The sequence below is a fragment of the Seriola lalandi genome, unplaced genomic scaffold (assembly GCF_002814215.2).
Source record: "Seriola lalandi dorsalis isolate HSWRI2012SDOR001 ecotype SW California unplaced genomic scaffold, Sedor1 jcf7180002054277, whole genome shotgun sequence".
Classification (NCBI taxonomy): domain Eukaryota; kingdom Metazoa; phylum Chordata; class Actinopteri; order Carangiformes; family Carangidae; genus Seriola; species Seriola lalandi.
Genome location: NW_019524830.1, coordinates 366,137 through 388,618, shown reverse-complemented (window position 1 = coordinate 388,618; position 22,482 = coordinate 366,137). Strand labels below are relative to the sequence as shown.

General features: G+C 40.5%; 1 protein-coding gene across 2 annotated transcripts in view; it reads right to left on the bottom strand.

The window, feature by feature from the left end:
- The window catches only part of tnr (tenascin R (restrictin, janusin)), a 172,304-nt gene that overhangs the window by 49,395 nt on the left and 100,427 nt on the right, over positions 1–22,482 (bottom strand). For both annotated transcript variants that reach the window (XM_087173735.1, XM_087173736.1), the window contains 12 exons: positions 22,350–22,450; positions 20,695–20,857; positions 19,319–19,795; positions 14,509–14,628; positions 14,240–14,383; positions 12,708–12,823; positions 9,173–9,323; positions 5,854–6,032; positions 5,385–5,475; positions 4,717–4,817; positions 3,571–3,673; positions 2,657–2,746 (listed from right to left, as the gene is read on the bottom strand). In XM_087173735.1, coding sequence (XP_087029861.1) covers positions 2,657–2,746; positions 3,571–3,673; positions 4,717–4,817; positions 5,385–5,475; positions 5,854–6,032; positions 9,173–9,323; positions 12,708–12,823; positions 14,240–14,383; positions 14,509–14,628; positions 19,319–19,795; positions 20,695–20,857; positions 22,350–22,450 — 1,836 coding nt within the window. The remainder of the gene's footprint in view (positions 1–2,656; positions 2,747–3,570; positions 3,674–4,716; positions 4,818–5,384; positions 5,476–5,853; positions 6,033–9,172; positions 9,324–12,707; positions 12,824–14,239; positions 14,384–14,508; positions 14,629–19,318; positions 19,796–20,694; positions 20,858–22,349; positions 22,451–22,482) is intronic.

Here is a 22,482-nt window from a genome sequence, read left to right as displayed (position 1 = left end):
CTTTAAGTTTTTATTAAGTCTCTCAAGTACTCTTTTCATACATGGCACCGTTGTAGTTATCAACGTCATGTCATCCATGTAGGCCCTAATTGCTGTAAGGCGCATCCCATCCTGCCGCCTCTCTCCACCTACAACCCACTTAGAAGCTCTAATGATTACCTCCATCGCCATTGTGAATGCCAATGGAGAAATCGTGTACCCTGCCATAATGCCTATTTCTAGCCTCTGCCATCCTGTTGTGAAACCTGCTGTGCTTAAGCACAGCCTAATATCTTGGAAATACAAAATATACTAAATTAACCACTACTCCAGGCACTTTAAAATAATCAAATGCCTCCCAAATAAGGCTATGTGGCACTGAACCAAACGCGTTTGCTAAATCCAAAAATATGACATTCAAGTCTCTTTTCTCTGTCTTGGCTGCCTGAATCTGATGCCAAATCATGCTAGTGCTCTAAACATCCTGCGAACCCTGGTATTCCTGCCTTCTGTACTGCAGTATCAATTAAGCTATTCCTTTCTAAATAACTAGTTAATCTCCGTGCGACTACACTAAAGAAGATCTTCCCCTCTACATTTAGGAGAGAGATCATTCGAAACTGACTCAGGTCTGAGGATTCCTTCTCCTTTGGGATAAAAACACCTCCTGCCCTACACCATGCTCTGGGAATAACCTGTTTCTCCCAAACTATTCTTAATTGCCTCCACAAAAACTTTAGGATATCAGGTGCGCTTTTATAAACCCGGTAGGGGACTCCATTTGGCCCTGGGGCCAAAGAAGCCTTTGCACGCCTGACTACCTCCTCAAACTCCTTCCACCTGGGTGGTCTAACATCCATCTCATGATCTATCTTTCCTACTGGCGGCATGTCAGGTGGAAGGCCTATTACTCTATTCTGCTCAAAATCTGAATATGTGTTTCTTAGATATTTTTCTACTTCTAACATTGTTGCCTTAAGCTGCCCTCCCTTTTCCTGGTTAAACAATCCTTTAGCAAACTTGAAAGGGTCCCTGTAAAACGCTGTCCTTACATACTCTTTATTCTTCAAAAAGTCATTATCACATAAAGTACATCAAGCCTCATACTATTTATGTAATTAATACACAATTTATCTATTGACATCTAAAATCTCAGGTTATGTTCTATGTTGTTTTCTGTTGGATTATACACGAAAAAAGATCAGTTACTGTATAAAAGTGCTAACACTTAGCTGATGTAGAAAAAGTGGTATACTGAAGAAGGGAAGATGCAGTAAGAAGCAGATGTTTCTAACACACCTTCATGTTACTGTGCACAAAGCAATCATGCCTTAGCTTCTCCTCAACCAGAATACACAAAGACATAAATATTAAAATGTGTCCTTGGCTAAAGTCGAGACCTGCTCAGATGTTGCATGTCACATCCTCTTAAATTTTCTCACGTAACTTGGGTTGATGTAAACATGCATTGATTCACATTTTCTTTTGGCATAACTTCAGAGATCTGCCTCAACATTTTAACAGAAACATAACTGTTGCTATTGATCAGTACATTCATAAATCATTCAGAGCTTCTGTTGTACTCTTCTGCTTTGTAACCTGACAACAAAAGAAAAATCTTTTCTCATTAAAATTTAATAGTTCGTTTCCAGGAAGTTCATTTCCAAAAGGAACTCTATATCAACTTAACGTCTGTATTTTTGTATTTGTTGTGTTCTAATGTTCTTATGTTCCTGCAGCAACTTGACCCAACTTGCCCAGTGAACCACCATGGTTTAATACTCATCTAATCTTCGGCTTCACTGTTTGCCAGAACCTTCAATCTTTTTACAGCTCCTTGTCAAATGGAGTTTTTTTTTTTTTTCCAGAAAGAACTTCAAGTAAAGCCACTGGTGATGGAAATTACGCTTTCAGCTTTCAGCAACTCGCTCTTATAGTAACATGAGCAGAGCTGTGTGCCGGGCAGACGGGAGGTGTTGTCATATTATTTAAAGCTATTTCAGATAGATGTGATAGACTTAGTACATTTTCAAAGTTTAAAGAGAGTGCACAAAATAGTTGGGTATAAAGAGCTTGCTCGTAAGGCAAGTGGAGGCATAACTTTGCGAAGTGCATAATACCGTCATGCCATTAAAATAACTGCAGCTGGAGGAAAGTTGTGCTGAGCAGTTGGCGTGATGGGAAAGATTAGTGAAGCACCTCCTTTCGCTGACATTTCAAACAGCGAGTGAATTGGGGTCCTTTTTTCTTTCAGCCAAACAACTCAAAACACAATAAAAATTCAAACAGCCGATCAAGTACGGAGGTAAAGAGAGCGCCATTAGCAAATTGGTATGCATTATTACAGCTTTAAAATGCTGTAATGGGAACTTTGACCCAAGCCGGCAACATAAAACAGCCACACACCTCTCTAAAGCAGCACAAGTCTTGCCAAAATCTGATTTGCTTAATTTCACTAAAACGGCTTTTAATGGTTGGAACGAGAGCGCTGACCCACAGCACGAACTGTGAATTACATGTATAATGACAAACGTGCCAGCAAGCCTTCTGTGATGCTGAGATTTGCAGTACAACACTGTGCAAGGGTCCACTTAGTACACTGCTGCTGTGGTTTGTCTTACATGCATGAGTGGATCACTGGCTTTTTACAGTGGAGTATAAACAGCAGTTCACTCACTGGTCCTGGCGTTCATTGTTGCCGGTGTACTCTGGTTGCTGTCTTTCATGGCAGAGATGCCGATGCCGTACTCCGTGCCTGGCAGCAGGTCTGAGGCACAAAGGCAAAGAGAAAACCGGTAACTAATTTAACACACAATATAGCAAGAAGAAACATCACACAGGGTTGTTTCACACTCTCCTCCTCACACAACCATGCATGTCAATTAGATGGAGTTTTTCATAACAGCCCAATTAGCTCTACATCGGAGATGAGGTCTTGGCAAATTTACATGTACATCACTATGATTTGTGAAGAAAACAGCTTTTTTTTTTTTTTTTTTTTTTTTTGCCCACTGCATAATTGATCAGTTTCAAATCAATTTTGTACGTCCACAATGAGCTTCTCAAGCTACAGGAATAAAGATGAAGAGATGAGCAATGATAATTGAGCGAGAGTGACAGAGATTATTAGAAGAGAGAGTGAGGCAGAGAGAAAAGGAGAGTGACAGAGAAGGAATGAGAGCATTGATTGTAGTGGCCAAACAGAAAGACACAAGGACCTTTTGCTTCTATTCTTATGCCGGCCATGCCCTTTCCAGCACTGTGGCCTTTCAGAAAAAAAACCCACCCCGGGTGACCCCCCCTTTTCTGACAGCCTTTCAATATCCCCGCAGGATAACAAGCATTTCTGCAGATACAATCAGTAGCCCGTCAGTGTTAGCCCTGCAGATAATCCTGCCATGTAAAACACACAGGCACTTCCCAGCTTCTTCAGCACACATTAGATGCGTTGTGATAAAAGTGACGGCATCAGCAAAAACACTGCGCCCAGCCAAAGAGGCCTACAGATGTTGATGATAAATAATTCAAGGAAAATTGAGTAGAAAACCCAATAAATGGAAGATGAGCAACACATCACTCCTCCTCACTCACCTGTGAGAGTGGTCTTCGTGGTGGCTCCCTCATTTCGCGGTACAATGACTTTATCATACTGATCTCCTGCTAAAGTGCTGTACACCACTTGGTAGCCCTCCACCTACATTTAAACATACACATGTAAACAGTTATAGCACCTAACTGAAAGTAACATTTGAAAAAATATTTTCGCAGCCTTAACAGCTTCAATTTTTTATTTTTTACAACGCATCGCTGATGGTTGATAGAATAAATGGTTTATTTCGCCTCGCCCAGTTTGATATTTGTCTCTCTGTCAGCACTCTGCAGAATCATGAGGATGAATAAATTTGCAGTGCTAACAGGCATCAAGACAGACTGGCTTCATAAGTCGGGGTGTGTAGTTAGTGAGCCCTCCAAATATCACCGTGACTTCTGAGTGAAACAACATGATTTATTACAATTTAATTCAGAGTCAAACATTCAGTTATCACTTGCACCCAGTGAGGTTGTTCCATTGCTATTATTGACATTTACCAAGCCGACAAACGCAGACCCACCTGTTTGTGACGATAAAGCGCTCGAGGAAACAAGAAACAGTTTAGAAAAACAGGAGGAGTTAAAACCTGCTTTAGGGCAACTGAGCAGGAAGGGTCAAGACGGGGTGGATAAGGTCGGGGGGGTTAATGATAGTCTACTTGTTATTTTACAAAAAACACAAAATTAAAATAAACTTAGTGGTATAAGGGGCACCTAAGGTACTTCAGGATACCCCACCACAAAATAACCAAATGTATAAAATATTAAGTTTAGTACAGAGATATATTCAGCAAAAATTTACTAAATCAAATGTATTCTGTGTATTTTAGATTATTGGATTATTACTGATTCAGGTAGAGTAAACAGCTTTATGTTGTAGCTGGTGAATGTGGATCTTATTTTAGATACTCTATATTCTGTTGGATGTTTTAATCTATTAAATTGCATAATATTTCATGCAGCATGCTCCTTGTTTGTTTTGTATTTAAAATCTTAATCTGCAAAGTAAGTAAAGTTATTAAATAAATGTAGTGGACCAGAAGTTCAAAGACCAATAAAACTGAAACAATCAAGTTAAGTACAACTATCTCAAAACTGCGCTTAGGTCCAATACCTGCAAATGTTACTCAGCCCATGTCTAATTACCTCAGCCTCACTGTTATCCCATTCAAGTTCCAGGGTGGTGGACGTCTTGGACACGAGCCGCAGGTTCTTGGGGGCGTCGATCTCTGAGAAGAACGATAAAGCTGACAATGTTGGGGACACTGAGACCAATTCTAAGGAATTGTGAACAAGCAAACATCAGCAGTTTAAAGCATCAGACAGATTCGGTTAGTGTCAAACTGTCATTCAACTGTGCAGACTCAATCTGTACATAATATCATATAAAGTATAGCAGAGCATCATCAGTTGCCACACATCTCCTCATAGAATATAAAATATATCCTGTTAGAAATTTTCTGCTGGTTTTACTTCATTAGAATAATCCTGATGTAGATATTATAGATATAGATTTTACTCTAGATGTGGTTAGGGTTTAGTAGTAGAAGTAATGTCATTTTGATGAAGTTGCAGTTTGCACTCAAAACAAATCAGGACGGTGTTTCCACAAATAATGTGCTTTCTTCTGCACAAACTTTATGGGAGAAAAAAAAAAAAAAAACACCTTGAACAGATGCTCACTACCATATCCAGTATAGATAAACAGTGCGGTATGCATTGGGCCATATGTCATCAAATGTTCTATTCCTGGAGGCAGGCACAGGATCACACACACACTACTATCACCACATCTGCTTGCTGTCAGACCTCACCAGTAGTAAATTCAGTGGAAATGGATCCACTCTCGTTTCCTTTCCTCACACCTCTGACAGACACCTCGTAACGCGAGCCCGGACGCAGAACCTGTGGCACCGAAAACACAGGGACAGTTTGGTCTGTTTAATCTCTTTGCATGGATTTTCCATTTTGTTTTTTGTTTTTTTTTTGTTTTATCTCCAGATACAGAAGGCAGGCAGATTAGATTTAACAAGCATGAGACGTGTACACACACACGTTAGTAATACTACACTTGTGAGTACAATGTAATAACCCCAAAGCCAACACTCCATCCAAACATAAACTGTTTAAGTTGTGAGGATTGGCTTTCCCCTGATGGCAGGTGAGTCCACATAAAGTGTCTGTATGAGATCAGATCTGTGACCTCATGACATGATAAATTACACACACACACACACACACACACACACACACACACACACACACACACACACACACACTCACCTGCAGGGAATACTGGCTGAGTGTGGGCTGGAGACGGAAGGTGGTCCGCGGCCCCTCACCTCCCACGAGGCCGTAACGCAACACGATCTGATCGATCTTTGCTTTCGGTGGCGTCCACTCCACGAACGCCACAGTGTCTGACACATCGCGCACGATCAGCTGAGTGGGGCCATCAATCACTGTGAAAGACAGGCGTATGATTATTGAGTGTCCTGTTGCTATTGTTATGAACAAAGCAGGGTCACTGGGGAGTAATCACTTTGTAAACCTTGCCATCTATTGCTGCCCTTTTTTTTGACTAGGGCTGTGTATTATTTGATATCTTATAGGAAAACCTTTGAAGTTTTGTTAGATACCAGAATATACAAAGATACAGAAAAATGCTAATGCCAATTTCCTGCTGCCCAAGGAGATGTCATTAAATAGTTTGTTTTGTCTGACCAAAACACAAATACTCAGTTTCCTGTCACATAGGTCAGTGTTTTGTTTCTCATGCTTTGTGACCCCTAAAATAAAGCAGCATCTACTAGGTTTTGACCTCTAAACTTCATAATTGTCCCATCTGAATTCATTTTTGAGTTCCAAACATCGGAAACTATTTGATATTTTTACAAAAAAAAAAATCAGATGCATTAACAAGAGACATAAGATAAAAAAGGGCAGGAGCAAATCACTCAATTTGCAAAGCTGGATCTAGATAATGTTTGGCTTAAAAAAATGATTTAAAAGATTAATGATCAAAACAGTTCAATCAGTTAACTAATTGATAAATCAAATAATGTTTCACCTCCACTTTGAGGAATTGAAACACTTGTGGCCAAGTCCCATTTTTCTTTCAACTAAAGAAAACTAAGCTTCACTTATCAAATGCTAAATATTGTCCAACTTCAAGCTGCTGTAAAAGAGTTTGGCCTTAATAATACACAGTCTTGGCCAAATTATGATTAAATGAAACAAAATCAAAGAGTAAGTTTGATGCCAACTTTTGGTTTGAACACATTTCAGTCAATATTCACAGGGAAGCCAAAATAGGCAACTTTAAATGAAAGGATGAAAGTTCATGTCGGTGCTTCAGGCTGCTGCAGCATTGCTGTAGATGTGGATTTGTTATCAGAAAAAGGTGTTCTCAGACAGCCAAGCATGTAAAACCTATCAGACCTGACACACGCTGAGGCAGTGGGCTTTATCTGTGCAAGGTGTAAACCATAAGCCATGATTAAAGTCTCTCCAAGCCGATTGCTGGAAAACAACATTTATTAGGTGTGAAGAGCTGAAAACACATCGGGCGTGATGAGAAAAACCCACTTCACAATGTTTGACACAAAGAGGATTCACTAAACATTTTCTCTACACTCATAGTTCTCATTGTTGGAACATCAACGCCAAGTGAAGAAATTTCAGTCAAAGCAATGGGGTGTTCAAGAATGTGATAATTAGCACTCTATTTCATTAACCTGTTAATTACTTCTTTCCACAAAAGCTATGATTTGACATCTGTTGCTGTAGCGGATGTCTGAAAAAAGGCAGGTGCTTTTGATTTTCACATCAACACTTTCCTCCACGAATCCCGCCGCAGTTAAATGGGGTTCAGAGAAACAACTTAAATGGCATTTATGCACAGTTTAGGACAGCCGATTTGAACAATTCTCAAAACAAGTGCGAAAAAGGTGACAAACATCATTTAATGTTGAGGAAACGACCGAAATAGCACACGACACAATGCTTAGTTCAAAATGAATGTTTTAAAGTGAAAGCACGCCACGCTGCTCTGTGATAGCATAACTATTCTGTTGTTGGCCCCAGGGGGAACTTGTGTGAATGGCATATTTCACACTGTGCAATACAAGACCATTGTGCTCCTTTAAAGTCTTTCTTTAAGCTTTTGAGATCTATATAAGTCCCAGACTCAGCCTTGACATATTGCAGGTCCACCCTGATCCTTGATGTATTAGAAATTGGCCCCTTGGGTCTCGTCCTAGAAAACATCCTGAGGAAGACAGTTGCTGAGAACCAGTTCCCACATCAGCTGTCCTCTCCCTCTGGTTTTTCCTCCGACTCCTTCATCACGCTCTCGCTCCGTCTCAGAGGAAGGATAAATCTTTGTTCTAAATAATTGAGTAACTTCAGATTTGTCTTTTCCTCTTTCTTTATCCAATAAGTTGTCCTGCAGTGGGTCGACGTGAAAAATTAATGAGAGAGTGCCATGAATTATTAATCGATACTTAATTACAACCCATGAAAAGAACAAAGACTTGACAGGAAATTGATGGTGTTTTGACTGCAGACATCAGAGTTTGAATTGTTATGGACGAGGTTTGAATTGGATCTATTACAGACGTCCAAGTCGTATCAGCCGGGGGGTCCGGGGGGCGGCGGCAATACCACAGTGAGGTTTACATCAGGGACATAAATGGTGGTCGACCAACAGGTATATCAAAGTGGCACCTCCTGCCTGTGCCAGGGTATTTATCCAGGTGTGTACCATGTGTGTGTCACATCATGAGAGTGTAGGGAAAACTTTGTTAAGTTTAACCGATCACTTGACAGAAAATTAGTCAGCAGTTATAGCAATCTATCAATCATTTAAACAATTTATCAAGCGAAATGCCAAACATTTGCTGTTTCCAGCTTTTCAAATATGAGGACTCACTGTTTTTCTCTGTTATATAATCATTGCAAATTGAACAAAACTGGGTTTGGGACTGTTGTTTGGACAAAACAAGCAATTTAAAATTTCATCTTGAGCTTAACTGAAAAACTTTCAATAATAAAAATTAAATTAAATTAATTAAAATTAAAACTTTATTATTAGAATAAACATTTAAAAATATCACAGACTGGTTGACACTGCTGTTACATTTTGATTCAAATGTCAATGAATCCTGATTGGTGCACCAAAGTACGTGACATCCCCTTTCTTCAAGTGAACCCCGCCCTCTTCAAAGCAGTGAGAAGCAAACAGACAAAAACACAGATACAAAATTCACTCATGTGAAAAACCGTTCTAAATTTGACAGAAAATTGTGTTTGATTGGGACCCCATCACTCACAGTAAAAAGCTGACTGAAAAAATAGGTTTCCGCAGTAATGCTAATGATGGCTATGTAGCAAAAGCAAAACTTCAAATAGCTCCTTTAATGTTATATTTTGGAGATGCCGTAACATTAACATGTAAGACATTTTAACTCTGTCTGTGCCTACAAGCATGCATTGTACCTATTCACGCGCCACCCAGGGGTTTGACATCATATCCCTACAGTATGTAAGGATTCATCTGCTCCCTTTCAGAATCAGCTTTTCATTTTTCATTCATACATACATGTTGTGACAGTAGCGGTGACTGGCTGACTTCGACCCTGGTCTCGGAGCGCCACCAAGTTGACAGTATACTCTTCCCCTGGTCTCAGACCAGTCTGCACAAAGGAAGTGATGGTGCTGGGTAGCTGTGCAGTCATCCCTCCATCATTGTCCTGGGAAAAAAAACACAAACAGAAGTGATGTGATGAAAAGAGACTGGAACTCTGTTGCTCATTGTTATTATTCATATTTTGAGTAAATGTCAGTGTAGCACAAACCTCTTTTCTCAGAGGAGATAAAGAATCTGGCAGATAAAAGACTATCATCACCAGCAAGACATAAACAATGACTCATGCAGCTGGTTTCTATGCGGTAAATTTTCTGCGCACTGAGATCTTTTCTTTTGACTTTTATGTAAACTTCTGGATGGTTTAACACATCAGATTCCCAAAGCGTGTTACTTGGCAAAAACGAAAATGTTGTGCCACAGTGATATTTCGCAGGCCCTGTTCTGCAAAGGCAGCACTCTGTGCATTTGCGATGGCCTGTCACTCATCCATATGGAGCTCCTGCTATTCCCAGCTGTTCTCAGAGAGCCAGTGTTGCACATGCACTTCCTGCCGACAGACAGATGTTACACCTACTGCTGCTCCAAGATCCCCAAAAGCCCGTGCTATGAAGGCTCGTATTAGAGCAGAATATATAACAGCTTGCTACTTTCCTGAATCAAAACTGTAATTAGAGATGTAATCCATTTAATCACCTCAACTAAATTACCAGGGTGGGCAGTAACACACCACGGTAGTGTTGCAATAACAAGTTGTGTTCAATCTCAATAATAATACAGTTAAATGCAAATTGTACAAAATGAATCACCTTAACAGTATATCCCACTCCCATCCCCTGTGTCAGTTAGCCCGCAATTAGTCATCATTCTCTGTGCTGACAAGCTCGCTTAGGTGAGGAATGACAAGAGAGATTTTATTGTGCCCTAGGGTGTCAAGACTGTAGAACTGAGTGCTCATTCATACTTTTAGGTTACTTATTAGGGTCATTTAGTATTTCAGACATAACTTCCATGTCTATAAAAAAGTGATTCTAATTATCCTTTAACTTTTCATAGATAAAAATATAATAATATTAGATTTGAAATGTGTTGTCGCAGTGATTAATATCTTAATTACTGCAAAAGGGAAATGCAGTTTCTTTGTCTTTATAATAATAGCTAAAAATAATCATCATCCTCATCATCATCATTAAGGCTACTATTCCCTTTGCCATTCTTCAAAATGCAATGTGCATCAGTGCCACAGGTCTTGAAAGCAGTTTCCATAAGGTAGAAAGTATTTCTGATTAGAAAAAATTGATTCTGGAAAAATACATGGCTGCTGATTCTTTAAAAATGCAATTTTTCATTGCTGTGAGAACCATAATGGAAATTGTGGTGGTACCAGGTCTCTCAGAGACATATTATCACAAAACCTAGTCAAATAAAATATAGATAGATACTGTTAGGGGTAAGTGAGATAATATGTTTATATAATAAAATTATATATAAACCTGTATATACAGTAATGCATATGTATCATGTATGCAAGGGGAGCCCATGTGGCTTAATCACATAATTTCTTCAACACGATGCAGCTTCAGATTCTCAAATGAGTGAAGAAAATCTTAAGTTGTTCATGCACGCTTCCAGGTACTGCCTTTTCTTCCCAGGAGTGAAGGACTGAGCCACAAAGTGCAATTTGAGCAGTTTTATAGCCAGAGGCATGAATTTACATCATTCATGTAGACATCATTTATGAACAAAATACTTTCTGCAAAGATAATACTGCATATTTACAAAGCTTCATCGTGTGTCCTGGACTTTGAGCTTTGACCATTTTGCTTGACTATTAACATGAATCTCAATGCTGAGATTCTTCAGGGAAACTCTTGTCACGTGTGTTTCTGAGTGTGTGGATTTAATTTCAAGAGTAGAGCAGCTTTTTTGAAAATCAAGGGATGGTTTACTCTGGAGGGAGCCTCTAGAGTAAAACTGAAAATGTGTCAATCTTGAAAAAGTCATATAATTGATTATTCTTATGACTATATATATATATATGACTCTAACACAACCAATATACACAACTAATAGACTAGTAAAATAATAATACTGTTCTAGTATTGAATGACTTTGATTGTTTTATAGATTTATCAAAATGTATTATTTATAAATTATTTATTACAAAAAGCCCAAAATGTTACATACTAGATGGTGTGGTCGGTCAGTGCTACAAAAACACTGGCAGCATGGTATTTTATTGGAATGTCAGATATTTACTGTAGCTGTTTCTAACAGTGTTAACGGTGGGTCTTGACGCTCACCCTCCCTCCCTCCCTCCCTCCCTCTCTCTCTCACTCTCTCTGTTTCCTTTTTACAGGGTAGTGAGGTCTGTGTTTGTTCGCACAGGCCCAAGCTTTCATGCCTGCTTCCATTACGAGATTGTCAAAATTCACAATCCCCATTGCTGGATTAGATCCACAGGGGGCAGGGCTGCCAACTCATAATATGATTTCCCCTGTGGCTATAGCGAGAGAGGGAAAGCGTAGGGCGATAGAGGGAGGAACGTATACAGAAAGGAATAGAGAAGGGTGAAGGAGAAAGAATGGAGCGGAGGGTACCTTTGGGGGTAGAGAGGAAAGGGTTGGAGATCTCCACCAAGAGGTGGTGGATGTAAAGTAAAAACAAGAGATTATGAAGGGATGAAGGGAGAATTGGGGGGGGTGGGGTGAATGATGCTAGGAGAAGAGGGACAGCCGTGCGACATGGACAATTGGGTAGAAAGAGAAAGGAGGGCTAAAAGCTGCTTTTTCATTCAGAAACTCCATCCTTACAAGGGCATGAAATAAACACAAAAAAGCATCTTAACATCAGATTTAATGCTTTGAGTCTGGCCGGAGCAAAGGATATCTCCCCCTGAGAACACCTTAAAGGAGAAAACCAATTACTGTGAGAGGGCGCGAGATTAGAGTGCACAGAGTACCTGAGTTTACAGCAGGAATTAGAAAGAGAAAGCTTTTTTGCTTTCTGGCTTTCAACCTGGCCCTGCTATGGCTTTTCCAAGGGTTATTCTGGAAAAGGGTTTAATGGCTCATCCATCTAATAGCCAATAAGCTTAAGACAATCCGCTTGTCTAATTTGGTATGGGCCCCCAAGAAGACCTAAATCCATCCAGTTATTTTTCTTCCTGTTTCTGCACAGAAATTCAGAAAGTCATTTAGAGATTAGCATTAGTGAGATTTTAAAATAATTATTTTCAATCAAGAATATTTGGTTTGCTTAATAAGCAAAATGGAAAATCTCTGCAGTTGTGTGTGTGGGACAGCAGACAAATCTGTCATTTGCTGATGATTCATTAAAAGCATTAAAAAACTCAGTCTCTTCCCCTTCTGTTTGGTTTGCTCCCCCACCCCCACCTCTTGCAACACACGCACACACAGTACACTCTGCAGTCTTACATTGAGACTGACAGAGAACACATACACTCAGCGTTCACACAGCTTTACTCTACCTTAGGGATGAAGCTGATCTCCCATCCATCGAAGGAATAGTAGAAAGGTTGCCACTGGACCTCCACTGACGTCTCTGTGATGGATTTGAAAACTAAACCATCCGGATTGGAGAGATCTGGAGAGGTAGCCAGAGACGTATTATTGTTCTTCAGTGACCCACACAGCCTATAAATCAAAACTCCATCTAATGCTGAGGGTGTCCGATGCCGAACCTTTCTCTGTTGAATTTCTGTTACTGTTCTGCTGCCTCTGTCCTTATTAATTTTCTTTCTTTGACTGATGCTGCACTATGCTTACTGTTTGTAAATGATTTTTTGCATTTGAACACCTGCCTGAGAACACACACCAAAGACTTTTTTTCAGCTCATACATGCCATGATTTAGACAGCGCTGATGATACTTATATAGTCACTTCAGAAAGTGTTCACCTCTTCACTTTTATCATACTTTATTATGTTGAAGATTTAGTTTTAAATTGATAAAACTGCCCATCAATAATGAAAAAAGTGAAATCATGTTTTTAGAAATTCCATTAAAAATCAAAAACTGAAATCTCTCATTCACAAAAGGCAATTCTATTCACTTAATAATTAACTTTTACATCTAAAACACAGTAAAGTCTGCACAAAGTGACGGGCTCTGGATACTTTCTAAAGGTCCTGTATTTAAAACCTGCAATATTGATTCCTTGGTTAGTAGCCATAGCTCATACTTTGATCTAACAAAATGCTAAAATTACTTTTTTTTTTCACGGGCAGCTGGGTCCCCACAAATCTTTCCAGATAATCAAATACTACATTTTATAATTAAGTTTAGCAAAGACAAGCCAACAAATCATATCCTCACTGACAAATGGTTGCATAAAACTTAAATGCCCTAAATTGGCTTTATTACTCCAATTTCTGCTATCACAGTAATTAAATTCACTTATCTGTGAAATGGAGGATCATTTTGCCAGCAAAGACTATACACCATCAAAGTGTATCAAGCTGTGTATCTGCCAGCTCTTTATGAGCTGACACAACTTTCTGTTGCCATTGAAGAAAGCTCATTACTTAGTCGGAGACTGGGTGAGTTTGAATACTTGTAATGAGTAATGGAAGCGACTGGTATGTTTCTCTGTCAGGTCCGATGGCGTGAACCCGGCATGAACACCAGCTAGGAGGTACATGTTCAAAAGGAGCTCGTATTTGTGTGTGTGAGTATGTACAAGAGTGTGAGTGACACACAGCAGGTGTTACAGGTAGGAATCATAACCAGTTGGCACAGAGGAGCAGGTGGTATTCTCACTCTATTGACAGTGAGAAACATCTTTGGGAGAATTTAACAATAAAAAAAAAAGAAAGAAAGAAAGAAAGAAAGGCAGTGAGAGACAGTGTGTGTGTGCATCCTCCTGAATGTGACTGTGTGCATGTATGAATGCATGAGTGATTCTGGGTGAGAAAATAAACAGAGGTATTTAATTTAAATTTTTTTAGCCCTCTATCGGAACATTTTGTCAAAACATCACACAGGACTGGACTGCACTTACAGGTCCAAACAGTAATGCTGTCAGGGACGCTGATACTGTTGTTAATGACAGCAAACACATTGATGTTGTACTCCATGCCAGCTTCCAGGCCTGAGATAGTGCAGGTAGTGGTATTGCCTGGAATCCTTATCTCTAATTGCACACCTGACAGAGAGACAGATACAAAGATACACAGATACATGGATACACTTAAAAAAAAAAGAAAGAACAACTGTCAATCAACTGAAAGCTAAATTACAACCTTCCTGGCTTTGAAAGGCTGCGCTTACCTCCGGGGCTGCTTGGTGTGTAGGTCACCAAGAAATCTGTCAGCACAATTGAGCCCTCCCACTCCAGGTCAACAGTGCGATCAGTCACCCCTCGGACCATCAAGTTCATGACAGGTGCCACTTTTGACACAGAAAAAAGAAAAACAATATCATTATTAATATTTTGTGTGTTTTTGTCTCAGATTCAGATCAAATACCTGTGTCACCTTTATGTGCCTTAAATAAAGACTGCAGTTAGCCATAGCCTGAACTGTGACAGTTTTCCACAAAGTTTTTTTTCCCTGGTAACCGCTGTGTTTTGGTGTGCTACATGAGGCACGAGGACACCTTTCCTGCCAACCGGTCCAACACGGAGCTACACAGGAAGGAATGTATATTTTTTACCAGGAAATAGTCCCAAGATAAAAACATAAAATACAAAAAAGAAATGACAACTCATATGACCCATGAATGTGGATGTGTGTTTTAGCCAGCAAAGGGCTGTATTTTAAGTTGGTCTGACAAATTGGAAATTCTGCCAAAAATACTACAAAAGCTAAAACATAGTTGCGCGCTTTAGGAAATGACTGGCAGCAGTGTAAAGGTTTAAACATATAGTAGTAAATCCTGTGCCTGTTCACTTTTAGATAATGTCAAGTTGCCTCCTGCATTTTCAGTTATGTCCATATTTTAAAAGAAAACAATATTCAGACAGCTTACTGAATACGTCTCTGCTCAGACTCGAGCAGACTGATGCACTGTGAATGTGCATTCCAGCCAGTACAAGAAGCCAGTGCTTGTGGCAACAAAGGGCTTAGTGTTAACATGAGAGGGAGAAGTACTGTCACTCATTCTTGGTTGAAGTGGAGATCGTCAAGGCCATAAACCTGAGAGATGGTGTTGAATGTAAATGTGGAGGCATAAAAAGTGTTTACAGCTCCCTCTGCAAAAAACTATGAGCAGCAGGGGGGTGGGGGGGGTGGTGGTGGTGGTGAAGGACATAAAGGATGAGAAGACAAGACAGAAGGTACAAACAGTTTGAGTTGAAGAAACGACGAGATGTGCTCGAGGAAAACAAATGACTAAAATAGAAAGATGGAAAGATGGTTTAAAGAGAGAGAATGAGGAAAAAAGAAGAATGAAAAGATAGAAAGAGAGAGAGAGAGAGAGAGGGAGAGAGAGAGAGAGAGAGGCAGTGAGTGTGATGTTGTGATAAACACCCTCTCACACAATCATCATCTCTACATCCTGCGATACAGAAATCTACAGCACAGCTCTGGGGACTCCTCGGGGAACCTTTGGATACTCAAGTAGCCGTTTCAGCTACTTCCTCACACACTCGGCAGATGGCTGCATGCTTCACATTGGTTTGCTCATTTCAAAATAGTGAACCTGCACTGGAGAAAACTCCTGCAGCATTCACTTAGCTTGATTTATTTCATCAATTGGATTCAGCTTCGTCAAGTGCATGAAGGAAATAACAAATCAAAAGAAGGAGCAATAATCCGTGGAATAGGTGGAGTGATTGAATGAGGTCAGGCAGGAGGCTGAACAGATGAGCTGCTTGAAAGTAAAAACATTAACTCCAATAGAAAGTGAAGGGCAGGCTCTACAGTGAGTACTTTGGAAAAGCTTGCTCTGAAAAGTTAGTCAACTATGTTGAAGCTGTGACTTTACACTGAAAATAAAGCAAAGACTTGTTATATGAAAGGTCACCGACGACCACTTAGTCTAAATGCAAATACTTTCAATTGATTGTCGCCCAGGACAAGTGCAACCTTTGCGACTAGGCCAGGTCCAAACTTCAACAGCACTTCTTAGTTCCTCAAGTCATCTCCTTGTTCTTTTTTAATCTAATTACAGATCAAGCACATTTTGTTCTTCTGCCTGAAATGTCTAAGGATGAGTTTAAAGGACTTCACTACCAACGTCTCTACCCAGGTAGAGAACAGAAAATTCAACAGAATCGTGAAGGGACATCTTCACAGGACCTTTAGCCTGAACGCATGCTGCGCAGCATTCGAAACAATATACCACAACTTATTACCTGTGCTACTTATCTGCATCAATATTATGTCTCATCACTACACAGTGGACATATAACTTACAAACTCATTCGAAAGGTTTGTGAAACCATTTCTCATGCATGAATCCTTCCTACGGTTTGCTTCAAACAGGAGACTTGCTGAGGGTTATTCAAGAATCTCGCCTGAAGTCTTTAAGTCTCATTAGGTCTAATCGGCACGCCATCATAGGCAGATACAGCAAAATCTACTGATCTAAAACCTTGATGATAAACCTCCAGCTGACAACGGAGGTCAGTGCATCATCAGAGGACTAACTTACCTTCAGGCTACTTTGTGTAATGACATTTCTCTTGTTAATTTTCTGATTAAATTTAAAGTTTCAATGTCAAGTACAGTATTTTCGAGTTTGTATATAATAGAAAACATCTGAATGATACAGGGTGTGGGCAGACTTTATTCTTTGGTGCTCCTTCCTCTTTGCAAGTATCTTTGCTTGTTTGTTGCCTGTAATTACCTAAAAAAAAAAAATGTCCATAAACACCACCTGTTGTATGTTTTATTATGAGTGAAAAGTAAACTAACTGTTAAGTTATGCTGAAATGCAAATTTGGTTTCTTACCCTACACTCTGCTGTGTCCAAAATAGAAGAAGCACACTACATGTTTGCTGAAAGATCAGACCCACACTCCTGTTTCTTTTGGCTGGCAAAAAAGCCAGCTCCAAAACACATACTGTTAAAGATGTATTTTCATACAATTTCTATTCAGAGCAGGAGAATTGCTTGCGGATATTAAAGGAGTTTTGTCACAAGCCACAACACAATTACAGCCGAAACCACGGAAACGGGACGTGTCCTCACGATTCTGAGACAGACCATGACTGACACAGAAATGTTGTGTCCTCTTCCTGTGGCTGTCATGTTACGCTTAGGTGTTTGCTTGTGTTTAAAACGGCTGCTTGATTGTGTGATGTGCTGGACTGTCACATGTGAAGGGACAAAGCTACTCTATACAGTAGGCTATTAAACTGCTATACTACTGTGTGATCTGCTGCAAGTGAAAAAGCCACGCTCTTCAAACCTGACTGACGCTCTAGAGCAGAGCAGGGCAATAAAATATGGCAATAAAATAGCCAAGGGACGATAGCAAACTTGTTTGTAGTTTTCATATACACTGCAGGACTTGAAATCCGCAGCTATGAGAGAAATGTAAATGTCAGTTGTCACCGCAGCCGCACTCAGAGGATGCCAACAAGGTGAGAACGTCACTGCTACTTTCCCACTGAAGCGTCAAAGCGATCGTGGAATACCTCTGCTGTCAAGATTAAATGCCAGTCTTCAGCACAAGTTGATCGCTGCTTCGTGGGTGGATATATTTCTATGTAAAGATATACTGTATCTCACCCCATGACTGAAACATCCAATTTAAATTCAACAGCCTCCATTATTTCTCATAGTGGGAGAACATACACAACCATAATTGAATCAAAAATACGTCCCGTTTTCTTCAGCTTATGATAACACGAAACACTTAAGCCTGTCACACTACAGGTCTCTGGTAGCTGAGCTGCTTTGTTTTGTATTCAGTAAACTATCCCCTACAAGTATTGGCTATTTTAGCCTTTAATTGCAAAGAAATTGCAATTCAGACACCCTCATTTGGTATAGATATTAAATGGGAGGGCAATGCTGAGAAATCAGCCTTAGTAATATGATTTGCAGTCTCTCTATCTCTCGCTCCTCTAGCTGTCCTCATCCGTCACTTTGTTGACAGCTGCCCCAAATGGCGGAGGAGGATCTGATATTTCGGCGTGGAGAGCTGGCTCGGAACAAAGGTAAGCACGGCTCAGAAACCGTCTCGGCTGCAGCTAATGTGACAGTTCTCTACACGGATGAAAGTGACTTTTGACAAATGGATGCTGTTACACCTTCTGCTGTCCAGCAAGTCAGGCGCCCCGCCACCTACATTATAGCAGAGAGTGGTTTGTTTTTCAGGGTTGCACGTATACTAAAAATGATGCGGCTGAGAGTTGTGTTTTCAGACCTGTGGCCCAGTGAACCGCTACTTCAGAGAGAGAGAGAAAAAAAAAGCTTTGCATTTTGAAGTCTGTGCAACAAATTAGATCTATCAATCTGTGTGGCTGGACAACCATGAGTCAGAGAGAGCAGTGGGTAAGATTCTTCATTTTTAATTGACATCATATCAGTGACATCTAACAGTGTGAGAACATCCAAAGCTATATTTGTAGCTACAAGAGTAGCTTAAGAGAATATACTGTATTTTACTTTTTGTTAGTTTTATTTATTAAGCGGAACCAATCTGTTTTTTCTTTTTTTTTTCTTTCTTTGAATTACTCCCACACATTAAGTAAAGCAGATAAAGAGACATGAAATTTTGCTAGACTGTAATCTCAAGCGTGCATTCAATTTTTGCACCCAAACAAACATCAGCAATAGTAATAATCATTAATGAAGAGAAAATGTGACGACACTACAGAAATTCCCTCTCTGCAATGGAGGCACTCCATCTAATGCTGCAGCTCTAGTTTTGAAGGAAACCTGTTCTTGCGCAAAAAATTCATCCTGAACTGAGTTTGTGGGTCACAGAGTGTCATTGTGAAATCTGGGCTTCTGCTCTGTTACTTGGTCCAAGTCACACTGACAGAGAGTGTTAAGGGAGGACAACTTCTTTGCCCAGAGTTTCTGCTTCAAGGAATTGAACCACAAATGTCAGACAAACTACTTTTTGTACATGACAAGAGTCAGAGGATTAAACTGATGTGAAGGATAAAAAGTAACAGCCTACCAGAGTTGCAGTCATCTCCAGCAAAGCCATCCTGGCAGACACAGAAACCTTCCTTGCAGATTCCCTTCTTGCTGCAGTTGTTGGCACAGTACACCAGCGAGCAGTCCTCTCCCACATACCCGGGCCGGCACTGGCACGTCCCGTTGACACACAGCCCCTGGTCCGAGCAGTCATTGAGACACCTCCCGACCATGCAGTCCTCGCCAGTGAAGGACTCCTCGCACACACACTCTCCGTCTATACACAACCCTCGGCCCGAGCAGTCCGAAGGGCACCGCGGCTCTGAACAGTTGTCGCCTCCAAAGTCACGGTCGCACACACACTCCCCTTCAACGCACACCCCCTGGCCGGAGCAGTCGTCCGGGCAGCGAGGCTCGGAGCAGTTCTTGCCGGTCCAACCTTCCTCACAGATGCAGCCACAAAGGTCAAAGCTGAAGCTGCCATGGCCACTGCAGCCTGGGACAAAGTCCAAACGACCTGTGGAAAAAATATGTATATTCATCACAAATTATGTAGCGAAATAATGCTTGATTCGAACATGGAAAGCCTCCCACATAATCTGCCTTACAGGAATAGTTCCACATTTTGGGTAATATTACATTTAGTGCCTTTTTAAGAGGACAGCTAGCCTAGATAAATTGAATGTCATTTACATTTCAAGAATTTGACCATTTCAATATCAGGACAGGAGTTAAATTATATTAAACTTTTAATCTGCTTCATCTCTACATGCCTCAACAGACTTGATGAGAGAAACAGTAGTGAAGACATCAATGAAAACCTTTCTCATTTTTTTGCATTTCCATCCTGCTACCGTCCTCTCCAGCTGCGCATTTCATCCTCATTCTGATTCAGATTGTGACTGCTGGAGATAATCACAGTCTCACCGTAGAGATGGAGCGTTTTCAGAAAATATTCGAATGGGGTGACGGTGTCAATGAAGCAGATCCTTTAACCGTAATATGTCCTATAACGCTATCCATTCCAGTCCCCTCATATTATAATGGCAGCATCTCCTGAATAGTGAACTAAATTTTTACCAGTAGCAAAGGTTCCTCCACACCTTTTAGTCCGAGACTGTGCAGCAGAATAAAAACGTCGCCCTCCAGCATCAATATTCTTCTCTCGTCTGTTTCCTCTTTTTTTTTTCTGACGGTTTTATCTATAATACCTGTTTTTTCTTCTTGCCACATATGAGACTGGCTGTTTCGAACATTTTTCTTGCAGTCATGTCAACGGTTGATACCAGATATATTTTTATCATATTTTAAAGATTATATTTTTTGTGCAAATACTGTGGCTTATACAGTATAAACAAAAACGACATCTTCAAACTTTACCCATATGCTTTGCTGTCAGTGTTAAACAGTACTCACCCATGGCTGAGCTCTCCCCACAGCACCCAGATCCACACTGAGCTCTGAGCATGGAAACTTCTCTCTCCAGCATCTCCACCCTGGTGGCGAGCTGCTGGATTGTGGTCGTTGCTGTACAACCACATGCAGCTTTTGGGATATTGATGCGGTGGGTAAATGTGACCTGAGCAAGAAGAACAGTACGGTTAAGACGTGCACTTAAGCATTTGGGTAATTATGGGACAAAGTGCATTTAGTTAATTTTAAAGTGACACGTCACCCAAACTATATATTTCAAGTATCAAACACTCAACTCAAACTCAAACTAACTGTATTTATCTTTTTGGAACTTCATACGTGTAAAAGCGTCAGTGGAAACACAACACACACTCGGTCAAACAAAAACGCAGAGTAGACGACAAATGAGTACAGCTTAGCGAGTGTAAAACAGTCTCAAATATTAAGCGTGCTTAAAATAGTCCAAAGATAAATAGTAGTAGGTGAGTGGAGTCAGGCCCCGAGCTAACTCAGGCATTAATGAGTCTGATGGATGTGGGCACAAAGCTTGACATGGCCCGCTTGGTCACTCACCTCTAGCCCTGCAGACTTGGAGAGTGGCAGATAAAAGGTTTATAGTTTTGTCTGTCTGAACTGAGAGAACTGAGGCCGTAGTCAGTTTTAATGGTACAATAAAAAGTAACAAAATGTCTCTAGGAACTTCTTAAACCTGCAACATTATCCGATTTCACCAAACAGCAGGAGCAAAAGGTGGGCTCCTACAAACAAGCTCAACAGGGTCATGTGTGAGAATTCAGTGGGAAGTGGTATACTTTAATAAATTGTGGCTAAAATATGGCTGACTGGAACATGCTGAGCATATGAATGGGAAGTGGAGAAGTGGACTGAGCTGCAGGAGTGGTTTGACAATTTGCTATGCTTGTTTTGATCTTTTTTTTTTTTCTACTGTGAAAACGGCTCACATTGGAATCAATTTTAACTGACTCGGATTTGAGCTTTCATCCTTTATGAAGGATCAATCAACAGACTTTGTACACCCACCTTTCAAATCTACAGGGGGTGACTGTGACTGTGTTTGGCTCAACTATCACTTTCATTAAATCTGGGTAAAATAATTCATCATAAATATCGAAATGTAAATGACTATGTCTGATGAAACAGATGTTGTCCTTTGGAAATGTTTCCGTGCCACATGAAAGTCAATTAACTACCCCCATGTCTTATTCCCTGTTCACACATGCAAACGCAAAGCAGCAGGCTGCCTCTCGCCTCTCATGAGCTTGAAGCTTTCGAGGTGTGTAACATTAAGCACATGATTTACACACTCAGCTCTGGTTGGACAGTTATGTTCTCCTGTTGCCACAGAACTTCTGCACAACTAAATAGTGCACTTCCGGAGTGATGTGTTTCCACACATTGTTTTCCTTTTCAAGTCCAGGTAATTCGCTAAAGTTATATCACAATGGGGCAGCTGGCTGGAGGCGGCGGCCATCGGCCTCTCCCCCTATTTATCTGAAGTGATTTACATGGCGGGGTTGGATCAGAAAACATCTTCTGTTCAGAGTCACAACAACTGCAACAGGTTGTCTCCAGGCAGCGGAGGACATTTACATGAAGTTGAGCCTTTCTCAACTTAAAAAAAAAAAAAAAAAACCTACCTGGCTGTCAGCATCCAGTGTCTGCTCAGAGTATTCTGTTGGTCCATTTGGATCCATTGGACCCTCCACAGAGGGTCCGGACCCCAGCTCAGCACGTGAACCTTTAAAATGAAAAAATACGTCTTGAAAACTT